Genomic DNA, 17143 nt, shown 5'->3' with positions numbered 1-17143 from the left:
CGGAGAGCCCCAGGGACAGTGGGCTACAAGGACAAACTCCCCCAGCCCGGGGGTGAGAGCAGACGAGGCCAGGGGGTCCCCACTTTCTCCCCTCCCATGAGCCCTGTCGCGGTCCAGGAGCCAAGGACTGCAGGGCACGGGCATGGCCAGTCTCTGATGTGCCTTTATTGACCCGTCACGCTGGGAACGTGCTGCTGCGTTAATTGGCCGCGATGGTCTTGTCAATCCAGGCCCTGAGCTTGGTGACGCGGGCGTAAACGCCGGGCGTGGAGGGGGAGCAGGTGCTGCTTCCCCAGGAGACGATCCCCACCAGGGTCCAGGCGCCGTCCTGCTGGCACACCAGGGGGCCGCCGGAGTCGCCCTGCAAGGAGAAGCAGCAGCAGCAGGTTGGGGGGGCGTCTCCTTCCAGGGGGTCGCAAAGCGAGGGGGACTTGCTCATCCACCGGCTGTTCCCCAAATGCAAACGAGTCTGCACTTGTCTGGATGGGGCCCTGTGTATCCACTGCGGGTCCCAGGGCTGGGGAGAGCTATGGGGAGCGGGGATCACGGGCAGAGAAACAAGGGGTGTCGCAGGGAGACTGGCCCTTTAAGAGAGAAGAGGCCCATGCCCCTGTGACTGGTCAGCTGCCTCCCAGGTGGGCTTAAGAAAGGGGCCCAGGGGGAGGACAAGGAGAGAGGTAGGGGGCAGAGGTAGATCACATCACAGAGAGGGTGAGACTAGCTAAAGGTGCAAGCTATTGGTGGGGAGAACGGCCCAGAGCTGGGGAGCCCAGTGGAGTTTTGGGAGCTGTTGTGCTGAGACCCCTAGGAACAAGGGGAAGAACCGGGCTGGTTAGGGGGCACTGAGCCTGAACCAAGAGGATTGGTGCTGGATGGGGGATCTGGGATAGGACTGCAAGCAAAGAGACCCGTGGAGTGGGATACCGCGGGGAGCCCTCTCCCAGGAGACCAGACTGGGGGCTCCAGGGGAAGAGCGAATCTGGGGGCCCTCAGGGGCATGGCTGGAGAGTAGAGCCTGGAGCGGGGTCAAAGAGCTGGGAACAGGCTGGATACGCTCCATGGAAAGCAGCTGTCACTGTCCTTTGGGGGTTTGGGCAGACCAGTTTTACCACGAGGGTTCTGCATGTTCCTGAACATGTACACGAATACACCATGCCCGGAGGTAGGCCTTGAACTGCACACTGAGACACTGTATTCCGGTCTAGGGGTGATGGAAGGGGAAACTGAGGCAGATGTCCCAATTGTGCAGCAGCCTGGGGCCACCCTGTTCCAGGTGCATGGAGGAAGGGAAGGCTGGCTGCATGCAGCCAGGGATGGACAAAGGAGGGCTATGCAGACAGCTGTAGGGATGGGGTGACAGGCAGGCAGGGATAGCTGAAGGGGGAGGTGGCCAGAAGGACAGTCGTCTCGGTGGTGGCTGTGGTGAAGTGGGAATTTTCTAGGCTATTTTTAGGAAGCTGGTGTGTGCCTCAGTTTCCCCTCTTTGCTGCATTGTTACCCAGTGGGGTGGAAAAGAACTGTTTGTTCTCAAGGCAGGTGAAGAGACAAGTGGTACTAGCTATCTGGGCTTGAGTCCCCATATCAATGGAGTGTCTGAGAAGACAACAGGAAACTCAATCACAGGGCTCTGACAGCCAGCGAATAAGGGATTGCCCATCTCTGGCAGGGAAGCTGGGCAAGGATACCCGGCTGCCAAACCCCGGCCTGGAAGGCATAAGAGAAGAACTGGCTGCTGGAAGGAGTCAGGCCTCTCGTCTGGAGGTGAGGTGGCGCCCGAACAGTGGGGGTCCCTGCATCTGGGCAGGGCGCTGGCACAGTGGGCCTCGCAGTGTGATGCAGGGGAGCTGAAGGCCAGTCTAAGGAGGTGGTGAGGTCGTGCTCTAACCCGGAGGGAGAGTGAGACCCCCTGGAGGTCTGGCACATTGCAGTGGTTCTCCCTAGAGACTGTTCTAAAGTGGGGGCCATAGCATGGATCCTGGGGATCTGTGCCAGCACTAGGAGTGATGTGTGGCCAGACAGGTGGGCACAGGGGGCCGCGGCACTGCAGAGCTGGGTACCATGCAGGAGGAGGCTCCAGCAGCGCCCGCGCAGATCATGACATCCGCGATCCTGAAGCCCCAGTAGGTCTTGCACTGCGTGTTGGTCAGCAGGGGCAGGGCCACCTGCTGCAGCTTGTCTGGGGTGTTCTGAGCTGGAAAACAAAGGCAGGCAGGAGACGGCGTCAGCTGGGCAGCATGGGGCAGCTCCCGAACCCTGGCAATACAGCCCCATGGCCTCGCCTGGCACTGGGACCCCAACAGAGAGGGAGGGCCTGGAGAGCTCCCCCCCCCGGGGCCCCTCTGCAGAGGAAAGGCCCCAGCTGCCCCTGCCCTCCTGGGGCACGCACAGGGTAGCTGTGTCCAGTCAAGTGGGGACCCCTGGGGGGGCCTTCCAGCCAAATTCTCTGGGTTTGGCAAGGGGCAGGGAGAGAGGCAGGGCCTGGAACTCTAGCCAGAAGGGGCAGAAGGCTGCCCAGAGCTGGGGGTCCTGAGTAGGGCCCCCTTTCCTAGTCCAGTATGTGCCCGGGAAGGTCAGGAGGCGGGGGACTGAGGTGAGGGGATGGGGCGCAGTCAGATCAGTTGGCTAAGTTGAGTTCCCCTTGGCACTCCAGGACTCTGTCCTCCAAGCGGCCAGAGCGGTGCAGAGACCCAGAGACTTTACCCTTGGGATCAGTCAGGCCCCAGCCCGTGGTCACGCAGGTCAGGCCTCCGGGGAAGTCATCGGTGGCCTCGGGCAGGCACACGGGGGACACGCGGGCTGTCAGCTTGGCTGGGGAGGCCAGCTTCAGCAGGGTGATGTCATTCTTCACGGTTAACATGCTGAAACTGGGGTTCTTGAAAACCTGCCACAGGAGACAGCGGAGTCTGAGACCACATCCAGCACCTGTCGGAGACCCCACCGAAATCTCATCCACCCCACAGCAGGACCCATGTAGGCCGCATCCACCCCACCCCAGCCGGACTCCCCAGAGACCGCGACCACCCCCTGCAGGACCCTGAGGAGTTCTGCGCGTGAGACATGGCACAGGCTGACCTGTGAGTGTACCGGGGGTTGAGGTGGGCACGAAGGCTCACTGGGGGCCCGGTGTTCCAGGCCCATGGACGGAGGACGTGTGCAGCCCCCGAGGGGACCCTGTGCCGGCCAGCCCCCTACCTGGGCGATCTGCAGGACTTGCACATCCTCGGCCGGAGAGCCTTGGTCAAATTCCCCCAGAACCACACGGTCACTGGTGCTGCAGGGGGAAGAAAAGGAAGCCCCGAGTATAGGGAATGGTGGGGCAGGCCTGGCTCCCTGCAGCACCTTCTGTCCCCTCCCTCAGGCACTGCCCAGGCCTGGTGTGGGGGGATCTGTGCCCAGGAAGTGTGGCAGGGGCAGTGGGATCCCCTGGAGCTGGCTTAGGCTCTGGGGATTGCAGGGCTGAAAGAAGCAGCTGGGGATGTGTGCCCTGAGCAGAGCTCCCTGTGTCAGGACACTGATGCCTGGGCCCCATCCCCAGCAGTATCTGCCAGGACAGCTCAGTGCAGGTGGCACATCCATCCCCTCTGTGTCCCCTCGCCCGCCTGTCCAACTCTAGTGCCTGGTTCTTGCAGGGTTGCCAGGCGTCCGTTTTTTTACTGGAACGCCCGGTTGAAAAGGGACCCTGGTGACTCTGCTCTGCACCGCGGACTGACCTGTTAAAGGTCTGGTCGGTGGCGCAGCAGAGCTAAGGCCGGCTCCCTGCCTGCCCTGGTACCGTATGGCTCCCAGTGCGGCAACATGTCCCGCGGCCCCTAGGCGCAGGGGCAGTCAGGGAAGCTCTGGGATCCACAGCCAATGGGAGCTGCGGGGGCGGTGCCTGCAGGCTTGGGCAACGTGCCTCAGTCTAGTCTGACTGCTTCTGGGAGCAGCGTGGAGCCACTGCCAGGGCAAGCAGGAACCCCGCCTTGGCCCCGCTGCACCACCGACTGGAGCCGCCTGAGGTAAGCGCTGCTGAACCCGACCCCTGAACCCCTCCTGCGCCGCGAACCCCTTGCCCCAGGTTAGGACCCCCTCCTGCACCCTAACTGCCTCCAAGACCCTACACCCCTCACCTGCACCCCAGCCCTGAGCCCCCTCCAGGAGCCCACAGCCCCACCCCAGAGCCCACACCCTCAGCCGGAGCCCTCCCATACCCCAACCCCCTACCCCAGCTCGGTGAAAGTGAGTTAGGGTGGGAGAGAGCGAGCGACTGAGGGAGGGGGGCTGGAGTGAGAAGGCTCAGGGCCTCGGGGAAGGGGCAAGGGTGTTCGGTTTTGTGCAATTAGAAAGTTGGTAACCCTAGGGCCTTGGCGCCCCGTGGCTCCCGCCTAGGTTCCTACCTGACTCTGCAGTGGGCAGCCGTGACCACCCAGTTCTCGCTGATCAGGGAGCCGCCGCAGAAATGGAAGCCGGTGTTGTCCTGTGGGGAGGGGGAGAGCAGGCAGTGTTTGAGCTGGCCCACCATGGCCACGTGCCAGGGACCCCCGCTGCTGTCTGGAGGGGGCTGCCAGGAACTAAGGGAGGGGAATCGGGGCCAAAGCATCAAAATAAGGGGGAGCAGCTGGCTGAGACCCATCCCTGGGAGGCAGGCACACCCTCCAGACACCCAGTGCCCCCTGCTCCATCTGCCAGGCTCTGCCAGACACAGATTGCAGCAGGGGCAGGCCTGGCAGATGGAGCAGGGCTGGGGGAAGGGTCCTGGTAGGTGCCCTTGGAGCGGCAGAGAGGCCAGGTCAGTTCATCCCACTATCTTGGGTAGCGCTGCCCCTGTCAGGTAACAGGCCCTTGTTCCGCAGTAGAGCAGGCACCGACTGGGGGCAGGGAGGCTGGGAATCCATCTACACACTGGAGCCAATCTAAGCAGCCAGGGGCAGCCAGTGCTGCTGGGAAATGAACACAGAACGTGGAGGCGGGTGCCGCAGGGAGCAGCTGGGGGCCCAGATACCAAGGTGATGGGCATGTGCAGGCCCTGTCAGATGAATCCCCAGTAGCACTGAGACACTGCCTAGCTGCCCTGGGACACCATGAAATCACATCCCCACCTCCCCGGGTTCTCTAAGGGCCAGGCCCCTCCTGCCTTTCCCCCCAGCTTTGCTCCCCATGGGGGTCCCTGCCTGGCCGAAGGGGTTGCTGGGCTCTCACCTGCAGGGAGACCTGCCAGGGCCAGGATCCAGGAACCGCCGTCTCGCCGTTCACAATTCGTGCATAGCCGCTGATGACAGGCTGGATGGCAGGGAGGCCGCAGCCTGCAGGAGGGAAGGAGAGGAGTTGACCACAGCTCCTGGTGTCCAGCGGGGAGGGAGCACAGCGCTAGGGCCCAGGCTGCTCCGTGGGGCACCCCAGCAGTGGGGCGGTAGCTGGGGGATCAGTCAGTGGCTGGGGGCCTTTGCTATAGCCATGGGCATGCACTGCCCACTCCAATTCACCTGGGGGCATCCCCCAGGGCCAGGGCCAGGGCTGTACTGCCGCCATTGGGGGAAGGATGGACTGGGGGGGGGCCCAAGCGCTGTCGAGCACAGCATGGCATTGGCTGCATCCATCTGTGCCATCAGCAGTGTCTCTCCAGCTGCGGGAGTAACGACAGGGCTGGGGCCACCGTCACCTGCATCTTCTCGGGAGCTCCCTGTGGCAGAGAGACCCTTCCCCGGCTCTGGGCCTTCCAGCCCCTGCTGGCAGTCGAAGGAGGCCGGGTGGCACTTACCATGGGTTGCGCCCAGGAAGGCGAGGCAGGGCAGGAGCCAGAGGAAAGCCATTGTGCTTCTTACATGGGTCGCGGAGACCAAGCAGGGTCAGTAGCCCTTTATATACTCCTGCCAGGAGGCAGCTCAGAAAGGGACAGGAGCCAATTTTCCACCCTGCTGTCCTTGGGGAGATAAGCTGGCAGCCCCAAAGGAGCCATGGGCAGAGCACCAGGGGTCAGGCTGGCTGGGGGCAGGGCTTGGGACCGCAGCAGCTGCTCTCTGGAGGAGTGTGGGGAGCCACGTGAGAGCCAGAGAGCCGATGGGCATAGGCCTGGGAGCAGGGAGCCCATAGGAGTCAGTGACCCTCTACCCTCAAGGGAGTGACAACCCCGGGAGATCCGGGTGCCAGGCAGCTAGGGCCTTGCCTCGCAGTGTGGGGTGCACACTGCCCCTCCCCACTGAGGTGTTAGTGATGGCAAATTGCTCTGGCGTACTGTTGGCACTGCCTAATCCTCCCAGCACCATGCGTGGTGAGCCAGCACCCTCCTGTGGCCCCCACCCCAGCCAGATGGGCCATTGCAGAGCAGGGACTAGCCCCAGGGTCCTTTAGTGTGTCCGGGATGTAGCTGCATGGAGAACCCAGGAGTCCTGAGTCCTAGTCCCTGCAGTTGGGCCTGCCCGCTTCAGTGCATATTGTCATGATGTTGTGGGAATAACAGCCCCATTTATACCTGTTATTCCCTCTCTCCTTGCTCTTCTTGTGGTGTGGTTTCCTTCAGAGCACCTTTGCTTTGACAGCCCTGCCCCGGACCTCGCACTGGCTGGTTGTGCTGTCCCAGGGCAGGGGCTGGGATGCAGCCGAAGACCTCCATCTGCCAGCCCATCTCTGGGTTTCTTTGTTCTGGGTCCCCCAGAGAACTGGTTTTCGGGCCAAGCTGCTGACCCTGGAGGGGGATTTCCCAGCCCAGTCCTGCAGGAATGGGCACTCGGGGCCAGAGGGTGGGCGTTGGGGTCATGGGGGCGCTGGTGCTGCATGCGAGGAAGTGGAAAGCGGCTGCTTGTGCCCGAGGCTAAACTGAGCTGGTATCAGCAGGGGGTATGATTAGCCAGACGCCAGCGCAGCCCTGGCTTTAACCCCTTGACAGTCTCTAGCGTCCGTCCCCAGGAGGTGTAGGGCTGAGCCCTTGGTGTGGCAGATGCCAACCTAGCAAGTGCTGAGACAGGCTGATTCCCCCACCAGGGACAGCTCTGGTTTCCACAACGTGGGAGATTGCCAAGGGGCAGAGGAGAGGCTGCCCCCGTGTGAGGAGAGGGCCCCAACAAGGTTGTGTCACCTCCAGAGAAGAGCTGGAGGGGATTTGGCCAAGTGGCTCAGAGTTGAGGGAAAACAATGAGGAGTCTGGTGGCACCTTAAAGATTTATTTGGGCATAAGCTTTCATGGGTAAAAAACCCACTTCTTCAGATGCATAGAGTGAAAATGACAGATCCAGGCATAGATAGATACTGGCACATGAAGAGAAGGGAGGTACCTCACCAGTGGAGAACCCGTGCGGACAGGGTCAATTCAGTCCACTCCCAATAATTGATGAGGGAGGTGTCAATTCCAAGAGAGGAGAAATTGCTTAGGCCCAAATAAATTTGTTAGTCTTTAAGGTGCCACCGTAATCCTCATTGTTTTTATGGATACAAACAAACGCGACTACCCCTATGATACTTGACATCATGCAGAGTTGAGGGAATCAAGAAGGCTCGTAGGTGCCCAACTCCCATGGGAAGAGGCGCCTAATTCCCATTGTGAATGCCACCTTTGATCCTTTCTTAGGTCCGGAGATGGTAGCAGTGGCTGCTGCCCCTTTTAGCCAGGAAGTGAGGCCTGGCCGGTCGCTGCAGGAGGAAGAGGAAGGGAGGATGCACATCACGAGTTTCTTTGGCTAGTTGCTCACAAAGAATGGCCTTGGCCCAGGGTGGCTGGCCTGGATCCTACTGGGATCCGGGAAGTGGGTGGGCGAAAGCCTGCCCACTGCTAAAGGACCCCCCCTCAGCCTAAGGGGAGGATCCACAGGACCTGGAAACCAAATGATTCCGGGGGACAACTAATGAAATAACAGGGACAGGAGTGTGGTCAAAGGGTCAAACGAAGGGAACCGGCAGAGGACACCGAGTAGAGAACCCCGGACAGCGCCCACTGCTCCTCAAAGGCATCAATGGAGCCAGTGGATGCCGCCCAGAGGAACTCTGCCCGGATGCGTGAACAGACGGAGGATCGGAAATAGGCCCCACAGTCACAGGAGACCCTGGCTGGCTGGCCTGGATAGAAGGCAGGTCCAGCGCCCCTGTGCCAGGACCAGTGCCCCGCCCCTTTCATCAGTTAAGAGGGCGGGGCAGCACTTGGCACTGCAAGGGCTTAGGGAGACAGAGATACAGGCCATCTCTGAGGGCGGGCTGAAGGCAGCAGAGGGGTGGGCTGGACAGAGGCAGGGATGTAGCAGAGCAGGCTACCCCACCCCCCTCCATGTCTCTATGGTGGAGAGCTGGAGTCAGAGGACCTGCGCAGGGGAAGTGATCTCCCAGCAGAGAGGCTGGGAGGGTCCCGCTGGAGGAGCACGCTGGCACGCCAGGGGAAGGGATGGCAGGGACAGAAGAGGACTGAGGAAGAGCCTGAGTGTGGTGGAAGATGCCGGCATGTGGCATGTGCTGTGTCATGGAATTACGGGGACTCCAGCAGAGGGAAATTGAGGCAGGGACAGCTTGCCCACACCACAAGAGAGCCCTCTGTTGGTGGCTGCCCTGCTACAGCGCACACAGTCCTGCTCCCCTGGGCACAGTAGGATTGAATGACAGCAGGCACTAGCTCAGACATCCCCAAGTCTGCAACTCCAGCAAGCTCTGTGCCCAGGAAAGCCCCATCCAGCTGCTTCCTCTCAGGGCCATACTCCCAGCTCCTTCTCCAGGCTGCAACCTGCTCTCCTAGCCCATGTGTCTGTGCCCAGGGGAAACCCCCCGCCCTGTCCACTCACCTCAATTATGAATGCCATGCAACTTAGTGCTTTGGGCAGTAGCCCCTAGCTGCTTTTACAACATCAAGGGCCTTAATTGCTCCTTCTGCTGAGCCTGAGTAAGGGTGCTTGACAACCAATGGTTTGAAAAGGTCTGATAGTTTTTGGATCAGAGACACCCCTAGTGGCAGCCGTCAGTGCCTATCTGTATAACAATATTATGTATACTGTGGCACCTTAGAGACTAACCAATTTATTTGAGCATAAGCTTTCGTGAGCCACAGCTCACTTCATTGGATGCATCCGATGAAGTGAGCTGTGGCTCATGAAAGCTTATGCTCAAATAAATTGGTTAGTCTCTAAGGTGCCACAAGTACTCCTTTTCTTTTTGCGAATACAGACTAACTCGGCTGCTACTCTGAAATATTATGTATAGTGCCAATAAAAATAAATAATACTTTACACATTTATAATGGACCTGTGGAACTCATTGCTACAGGACATCATGGCATTAAGGGCCGAGTCTGGATTTCCAAAGTGCTGATTAATCTCCTGACTGGGATCAAGGCGTTTAGCTGGGATGCATGTGCAGGGTCACCCTGTTTATGACTTGAGAACGTACTCTGATTATCAGAGGGAGTCAGGGGGTAATAGCTTCACAACTGGCCAGGTGCATTGTGGACGGTGCTCAGCTTTTTCCGAAGCATTGTGGTTGGGCCCAGCTGGAGACAGGCCACTGAGCTGGAAGGACCCCCATCAGAGTGGGGGTGGCCCTTCTGAACCTTCACCTGCTCCCAGGTGGATTATTTCCTTCAGATGAGTATTTCTCATGTATTCAGAGAACCTACATCAGCATCTGCCATGAAATGGCCAGTAGAGAGGCTGGGGCAGTGTTTCCATAGCAGGAGGGAATCATGTCTCCTCTAGAAGGGCTGAGATGCATTACAGCAGTGGTTCTCAACCAGGTGTGCATGTACGCCTGGAGGTACACAGAGGTCTTCCATGGGGGTACATCAACTCAACTAGATATTTGCCTAGTTTTACAGCAGGCTACATAAAACACTAGGGAAGTCAGTACAAACTAGAATTTCATACGACTCTTCGACTGCTCTATATACTATACAGTGAAATGTAAGGACTATATTTATATTTTAATTGATTCATTGGTGCCGACTTTTCAAACTGCTGGCGGGTGCTCGACCCCTGGCTCTGCCCCAGGCACCGCCCCCACTCCACCCCTTCCCCTAAGGCCTCACCCCCATCCTGCCCCCACCCCACATCTTCCCTCCCAGTTCTGCCCCCTCCTTGGAGCTCATGGTGTCCCCACTCCTCCTCCCTCCCTCCCAGCCTCCCAGAACACTGCAAAACAGCTGTTTGCGGCATGCGGGAGGCGCTGGGAGGGAGGGGGGCACTGATCCAGGGGCCTGCCAGCAGGGGGGAGGTGCTGGGGGGAACTGATGCGGGGCTGCCCGTGGGTGTTCCGCACCCACTGTTTTTTCCCCATGGGTGTTCCAGCCACAGAGCACCCACAGAGTCAGTTCCTATGAATTGATTTATTAGGGCTGATGTCCCTAGCCTGTGTTTGCCAGAAGCTGGGAATGGGTGACAGGGCATGGATCACTTGGTGATTAAGAACATAAGAATGGCCAGACTGGGTCAGACCGAAGGTCCATCCAGCCCAGTATCCTGTCTGCTGACAGTGACCAGTGCCAGGTGCCCCAGAGGGAATGAACAGGATGGGTAATCATCAAGTGATCCATCCCGTCACCCAATCCCAGCTTCTGGCAAACAGAGGCTAAGGACACCATCCCTGCCCATCCTGGCTAATAGCCGTTGATGGACCTGTCCTCCATGAATCTATCTAGCTCCCTTTTGAACCCCCTTATAGTCTTGGCCTTCACAACACCCTCTGACAAGGAGTTCCAGAGGTTGACAGTGCGTTGTGTGGAAAAAAAACTTTCTTGTGTTTGTTTTAAACTTGCTACCTATTAATTTCATTTGGTGGCCCCTTGTTCTTGTGTTATGAGGAGTAAATAACACTTCCTTATTTACTTTCTCCACACCAGTCATGATTTTATAGACCTCTTATCATATCCCCCTTAGTCGCCTCTTTTCCAAGCTGAAAAGTCCCAGTCTTATTAATCTCTCCTCATACGGAAGCTGTTCTATACCCCTAATCATTTTCTGAACCTTCCAATATATCTTTTTTGAGATGGGGCGACCACATCTGCACGCAGTATTCAAGATGTGGGCGTACCGTGGATTTATACAGAGGCAATAGGATATTTTCTGTCTTATTATCTTGCTCTTTCTCGATGATTCCCAACATTCTGTTCGCTTTTTTGACGGCCACTGCACATTGAATGGATGTTTTCAGAGAACTCCCCACAGTGACGCCAGGATCTCTTCCATGAGTGGACCATGCAAAGGCAACCCAGAGAAGGTGGAGGGGACAAATGCAACTGATGAACATGCACAGACTGGAGCTGACCGAACAGGGAGGAGATGGAGGGAAAGTCTTGAAAGCATCAGTTGGCAGCTGAGTCGGAAACTGGCGGCAGCATCCGAGCACACTGCGGGGCATTCACTGCGGAGCCCTGGAGCTGAGAAGAGCAGCTGAGGGGTCTCCTGCTGCCCTATTGCTCAGCCTATTGCCCACTTGTGTCCGGGTCAGGGTGCTGCCCATCCCCCGTGCTTATCAGAAACCTTCTGGCACCTGCCACAGGTGTGCTGGCTAGCCAGGAAAAGCCCCACGCCCCGCTCTGAGGGCGCTCTGGTGAGCTGAACAGGCGCCGAGGAAAGCCACCCAGCCTCTGGATGGGGGCAGAAGTGCAAAGGGTCTGTTGACTGTGGGCTGGGGAGAGCCAAATATCTCTGCGCAGGGGACTCCCCAGCTCTGGGCAAGGTTTAAGCCCAGCTAAGAACTGGCTGCAGAATTGTTAGGGTTTGGGTGCTGCACACTTTAATCCTGGCGGAATTCTGTGCCTGAAAATTCTGCACCCAATATTTTAAAATTCTGCATATTTTATTTGTCAAAATAGCACAATATAATATATAATGTAATATAATCACCCCAGTTTCAATTATTTTGGTGATTTATTTCAAAATACGTGTCAGCAAGTATGCCTGGAACAATCCAGACAACGAAAATTATTCAGAAAATGTTTTTTGTCAAATAGATTCCTCACTAGGCATATTAATATGTAACTTTGAGTAATTCATTTAAACTACAGAACAGGAACGTATTTCCTGCCCCTTCAGAAGCAGTACAAAGGCTTGGGGGAGTCAGGGGTAATGGAGGAGCGGGAAGGAGCCTGGGAGTGAACCTGGAGGGTTGTTGGGTGTGGGTGGGAGAAATATGAAACAGATTTGGGTGGGGGGGGCAGGGAGGGATTGTTAGGGAGCCTCCCCCATGCAGACCCTGGCTGACCCCTAGCCTCTCCCATTCAGTCAGACACATCTGCCCCTTTCCCCATATGTCCCTGCACCCCTTCCCCATCTGTCCCTGCACCCCCTCCCCTATCCCCACGTGTCCCTGCACCCCCTTCGCCAAACCCCTCCTACCATCCCCGTGTGTACCTGCAACCCCTTCCCCCGTTCCCATGTGTCTCTGTGCCCCCACTCAGCCACCTGCCTTCCCCCATGTGTCCCTGCACTCCCTTCCCCATCTCCATGTGTCCCTGCACGCTCCCCCCCGTACCCACGCCTCCACTGCCATTCAGCCCCTGCTGCAAGTCTGGCACCTGGGAGCGCCTACTCAGTTCTAGCACCACAGTGGTCCCTGGTGGGCAAAAGGCGGAACTGCAGCAACTTTCCGGCAGAAGTTATTTTGTAAAAAAACAGGCTGCGTGGGACATTAATTACGCGTGTGCGCAGTGGCGCAGAATTCCCCCAGGAGTAACACTTGCCGCCAACAAGGAACGGTGCGCGAGGAGAGGCCGGGTCACAGGGTGACTGGTAAAACACCATATGGATGGTAAACCAAAGAAGCAGCCCACTGAACATTAGGACAGCTTTTGCAGAGCCCTGGGCATTGTGTTCTCCCCTCTGCACAGCCTGCAGGATGCTGAATGGGGAAGGGAAGTATGCATCATGCACTGCAGGGCGTGGTGCCTGGCTCCGTGGGGTTGTCACTCCCCTGAGGGCAGAGGGTCACAGACTCCCACGGGCTCCCTGCTCCCAGGTCTCGGCCCTCTGGCTCCCACGCAGCTCCCTGGCTCCCCACACTCCTCCAGGGAGCAGCTGCTGTGGTCCCAGCTCCTGGCCCAAGCCCTGCCCCTAGGCCAGCCTGCCCCTTGGAACTCTGCCCATGGCCCCTCAGGGCTGCCCAGCTTATCTCCCCAATGTCCCCAGACAGCAGGGTGAAAAACTGGCTCCTGTCTCTTTCTTAGCTGCCACCTCCCCAGAGCTGCCCCTGGCAGGAGTATAAAAAGGGCTGCTGTCCCTGCTTGGTCTCCACGACCCATTTAAGAAGCAGAATGGCTTTCCTCTGGCTCCTGCCCTGCCTCGCCTTCCTGGGCGCTGCCCATGGAAAGTGCCACCCGGCCTCCTTCGACTGCCAGCAGGGGCTGGAAGGCCCAGAGCCGGGGAAGGGTCTCTCTGCCACAGGGAGCTCCCGAGAAGATGCAGGTGACGGTGGCCCCAGCCCTGTCGCTACTCCCGCAGCTGGAGAGACACTGCTGATGGCACAGATGGATGCAGCCAATGCCATGCTGTGCTCGACAGCGCTCGGAGCCCCCCCAGTCCATCCTTCCCCCAATGGCGGCAGTACAGCCCTGGCCCTGGCCCTGGGGGATGCCCCCAGGTGAATTGGAGTGGGCAGTGCATGCCCATGGCTATAGCAAAGGCCCCCAGCCACTGACTGATCCCCCAGCTACCGCCCCACTGCTGGGGTGCCCCACGGAGCAGCCTGGGCCCTAGCGCTGTGCTCCCTCCCCGCTGGACACCAGGAGCTGTGGTCAACTCCTCTCCTTCCCTCCTGCAGGCTGCGGCCTCCCTGCCATCCAGCCTGTCATCAGCGGCTATGCACAAATCGTGAACGGCGAGACGGCGGTTCCTGGATCCTGGCCCTGGCAGGTCTCCCTGCAGGTGAGAGCCCAGCAACCCCTTCAGCCAGGCAGGGACCCCCATGGGGAGCAAAGCTGGGGGGAAAGGCAGGAGGGGCCTGGCCCTTAGAGAACCCGGGGAGGTGGGGATGTGATTTCATGGTGTCCCAGGGCAGCTAGGCAGTGTCTCAGTGCTACTGGGGATTCATCTGACAGGGCCTGCACATGCCCATCACCTTGGTATCTGGGCCCCCAGCTGCTCCCTGCGGCACCCGCCTCCACGTTCTGTGTTCATTTCCCAGCAGCACTGGCTGCCCCTGGCTGCTTAGATTGGCTCCAGTGTGTAGATGGATTCCCAGCCTCCCTGCCCCCAGTCGGTGCCTGCTCTACTGCGGAACAAGGGCCTGTTACCTGACAGGGGCAGCGCTACCCAAGATAGTGGGATGAACTGACCTGGCCTCTCTGCCGCTCCAAGGGCACCTACCAGGACCCTTCCCCCAGCCCTGCTCCATCTGCCAGGCCTGCCCCTGCTGCAATCTGTGTCTGGCAGAGCCTGGCAGATGGAGCAGGGGGCACTGGGTGTCTGGAGGGTGTGCCTGCCTCCCAGGGATGGGTCTCAGCCAGCTGCTCCCCCTTATTTTGATGCTTTGGCCCCGATTCCCCTCCCTTAGTTCCTGGCAGCCCCCTCCAGACAGCAGCGGGGGTCCCTGGCACGTGGCCATGGTGGGCCAGCTCAAACACTGCCTGCTCTCCCCCTCCCCACAGCACAACACCAGCTTCCATTTCTGTGGCGGCTCCCTGATCAGCGAGAACTGGGTGGTCACCACTGCCCACTGCAGCGTCAGGTAGGAACCGGGGCAGGAACTGCGGAGCACCATGGTCCTAGCACTAGAGATGGACAGGCGGGTGAGGGGACGCAGAGGGGATGGATGTGCCACCTGCACTGAGCTGTCCTGGCAGATACTGCTGGGGATGGGGCCCAAGCATCAGTGTCCTGACACAGGGAGCTCCTCTAGAGTAGCATGTCCCTGGCTGCTTCCTTCAGCCCTGCAATCCCCTGCCCGGCTGGCCGGGCTCTGAGCCTTATCCAGGGGTTCCCACTGCCCCTGCCATACCCCTGCCACACTTCCTGGGCACAGATCCCCCCACACCAGGCCTGGGCAGTGCCTGGGGGAGGGGACAGAAGGTGCTGCAGGGAGCCAGGCCTGCCCCACCATTCCCTATACTCGGGGCTTCCTTTTCTTCCCCCTGCAGCACCAGTGACCGTGTGGTTCTGGGGGAATTTGACCAAGGCTCTCCGGCCGAGGATGTGCAAGTCCTGCAGATCGCCCAGGTAGGGGGCTGGCCGGCACAGGGTCCCCTCGGGGGCTGCACACGTCCTCCGTCCTTGGGCCTGGAACACCGGGCCCCCAGTGAGCCTTCGTGCCCACCTCAACCCCCGGTACACTCACAGGTCAGCCTGTGCCATGTCTCACGCGCAGAACTCCTCAGGGTCCTGCAGGGGGTGGTCGCGGTCTCTGGGGAGTCCGGCTGGGGTGGGGTGGATGCGGCCTACATGGGTCCTGCTGTGGGGTGGATGAGATTTCGGTGGGGTCTCCGACAGGTGCTGGATGTGGTCTCAGACTCCGCTGTCTCCTGTGGCAGGTTTTCAAGAACCCCAGTTTCAGCATGTTAACCGTGAAGAATGACATCACCCTGCTGAAGCTGGCCTCCCCAGCCAAGCTGACAGCCCGCGTGTCCCCTGTGTGCCTGCCCGAGGCCACCGATGACTTCCTCGGAGGCCTGACCTGCGTGACCACGGGCTGGGGCCTGACTGATCCCAAGGGTAAAGTCTCTGGGTCTCTGCACCACTCTGGCAGCTTGGAGGACAGAGTCCTGGAGTGCCAAGGGGAACTCAACTTAGCCAACTGATCTGACTGCGCCCCATCCCCTCACCTCAGTCCCCCGCCCCCTGACCTTCCCGGGCACATACTGGACTAGGAAAGGGGGCCCTACTCAGGACCCCCAGCTCTGGGCAGGCTTCTGCCCCTTCTGGCTAGAGTTCCAGGCCCTGCCTCTCTCCCTGCCCCTTGCCAAACCCAGAGAATTTGGCTGGAAGGCCCCCCCAGGGGTCCCCACTTGACTGGACACAGCTACCCTGTGCGTGCCCCAGGAGGGCAGGGGCAGCTGGGGCCTTTCCTCTGCAGAGGGGCCCCGGGGGGGAGCTCTCCGGGCCCCGGGGGGAGCTCTCCAGGCCCCTCCCTCTCTGTTGGGGTCCCAGTGCCAGGCGAGGCCATGGGGCTGTAGTGCCAGGGATCGGGAGCTGCCCCAGCTGACGCCGTCTCCTGCCTGCCTTTGTTTTCCAGCTCAGAACACCCCAGACAAGCTGCAGCAGGTGGCCCTACCCCTGCTGACCAACACGCAGTGCAAGACCTACTGGGGCTTCAGGATCGCGGACGTCATGATCTGCGCGGGCGCTGCTGGAGCCTCCTCCTGCATGGTACCCAGCTCTGCAGCGCCGCGGCCCCCTGTGCCCACCTGTCTGGCCACACATCGCTCCTAGCCCCTGCTCAGAATGCTGCCCTGCTAGCCATCTCCGCTCTCTAGCCATCCCTCCCTCCCTGCCTGCCTGTCACCCCATCCCTGCATCTGTCCATGCAGCCCCCCTTGATCTAACCAGGGATCTATGCATCCCTCCCTCCCTTCCTCTAGGCTCCCCTTTCCCTGCCCGCAATCCCCACTCCCCATAGCTCTCCCCAGCCCTGGGACCCGCAGTGGATACACAGGGCCCCATCCAGACAAGTGCAGACTCATTTGCATTCGGGGAACAGCCGGTGGATGAGCAGGTCCCCCTCGCTTTGCGACCCCCGGAAGGAGACGCCCCCCCAACCTGCTGCTGCTGCTTCTCCTTGCAGGGCGACTCCGGCGGCCCCCTGGTGTGCCAGCAGGATGGCACCTGGACCCTGGTGGGGATCGTCTCCTGGGGAAGCAGCACCTGCTCCCCCTCCGCGCCCGGCGTTTATGCCCACGTCACCAAGCTCAGGGCCTGGATCGACCAGACCATCGCGGCCAATTAATGCAGCAGCACGTTCCCAGCGTGACGGGTCAATAAAGACACATTAGAGACCAGCTGTGCCCATGCCCTGCAGTCCTTGGCTCCTGGGCCACGACAGGGCTCATGTGGTGGATGGGGTACAATCGAAACCAAAGGCACAGGGTGTCTGGTCTTCTCCAGTCTATCTGCATCCCCTGGTGGGATCATGCACATGGCTACGTACTGCAGCGCATGGTACCATCCCATAGCATCGACAGATCATCTAGTCCAGCCCCCTGCGCAGAGGCAGGCCCAAGTAAACCTCGATCAGCCCTGACAGGGGTTTGTCCCACCTGTTCTTAAACCTCTCA

General features: G+C 59.6%; 2 protein-coding genes and 1 long non-coding RNA gene across 3 annotated transcripts; 2 read left to right on the top strand and 1 right to left on the bottom strand.

Annotated features, from left to right (window-relative positions):
• Positions 1–199: 199 nt before the first annotated feature.
• Positions 200–5821, bottom strand: LOC141996385 (chymotrypsinogen 2-like). Its single transcript, XM_074968311.1, has 7 exons — positions 5738–5821; positions 5179–5282; positions 4377–4456; positions 3193–3271; positions 2701–2881; positions 2058–2191; positions 200–361 (listed from the first exon to the last, which is right to left on the bottom strand). The coding sequence occupies exons 1-7, from the start codon at positions 5787–5789 to the stop codon at positions 200–202; spliced, it is 792 nt and encodes a 263-aa protein (XP_074824412.1). The 5' UTR covers positions 5790–5821.
• Positions 950–8847, top strand: LOC141996386 (uncharacterized). The gene is made up of 4 exons (XR_012641538.1): positions 950–1162; positions 1533–1761; positions 2891–3074; positions 7541–8847. It is a non-coding gene; the product is annotated as an uncharacterized LOC141996386 (long non-coding RNA).
• Positions 8848–13192: 4345 nt separating this feature from the next.
• Positions 13193–16859, top strand: LOC141996800 (chymotrypsinogen B-like). The gene is made up of 7 exons (XM_074969093.1): positions 13193–13343; positions 13699–13802; positions 14525–14604; positions 15014–15092; positions 15404–15584; positions 16105–16238; positions 16654–16859. Exons 1-7 carry the CDS (start codon positions 13193–13195, stop codon positions 16813–16815), a joined length of 891 nt encoding a protein of 296 aa, XP_074825194.1. The 3' UTR covers positions 16816–16859.
• Positions 16860–17143: the final 284 nt, after the last annotated feature.

Source organism: Natator depressus, chromosome 12 (genome assembly GCF_965152275.1).
Source record: "Natator depressus isolate rNatDep1 chromosome 12, rNatDep2.hap1, whole genome shotgun sequence".
NCBI classification, from domain to species: domain Eukaryota; kingdom Metazoa; phylum Chordata; order Testudines; family Cheloniidae; genus Natator; species Natator depressus.
Note: the sequence above shows the minus strand (reverse complement) of the source record. Positions and strands in the feature narration are given on the sequence as shown.

Coding starts and splice junctions, on each gene's coding strand:
- LOC141996385 (XM_074968311.1), bottom strand. CDS start 5,789: ATGGCTTTCCTCTGGCTCCTGCCCTGCCTCGCCTTCCTGGGCGCAACC. Junction 4,457..5,178: donor CCTGGCAGGTCTCCCTGCAG/GTGAGAGCCCAG, acceptor CCCTCCCCACAG/GACAACACCGGCTTCCATTT. Junction 2,882..3,192: donor AAGTCCTGCAGATCGCCCAG/GTAGGGGGCTGG, acceptor CTCCTGTGGCAG/GTTTTCAAGAACCCCAGTTT.
- LOC141996800 (XM_074969093.1), top strand. CDS start 13,193: ATGGCTTTCCTCTGGCTCCTGCCCTGCCTCGCCTTCCTGGGCGCTGCC. Junction 14,605..15,013: donor ACTGCCCACTGCAGCGTCAG/GTAGGAACCGGG, acceptor TTCCCCCTGCAG/CACCAGTGACCGTGTGGTTC. Junction 16,239..16,653: donor CTGGAGCCTCCTCCTGCATG/GTACCCAGCTCT, acceptor TTCTCCTTGCAG/GGCGACTCCGGCGGCCCCCT.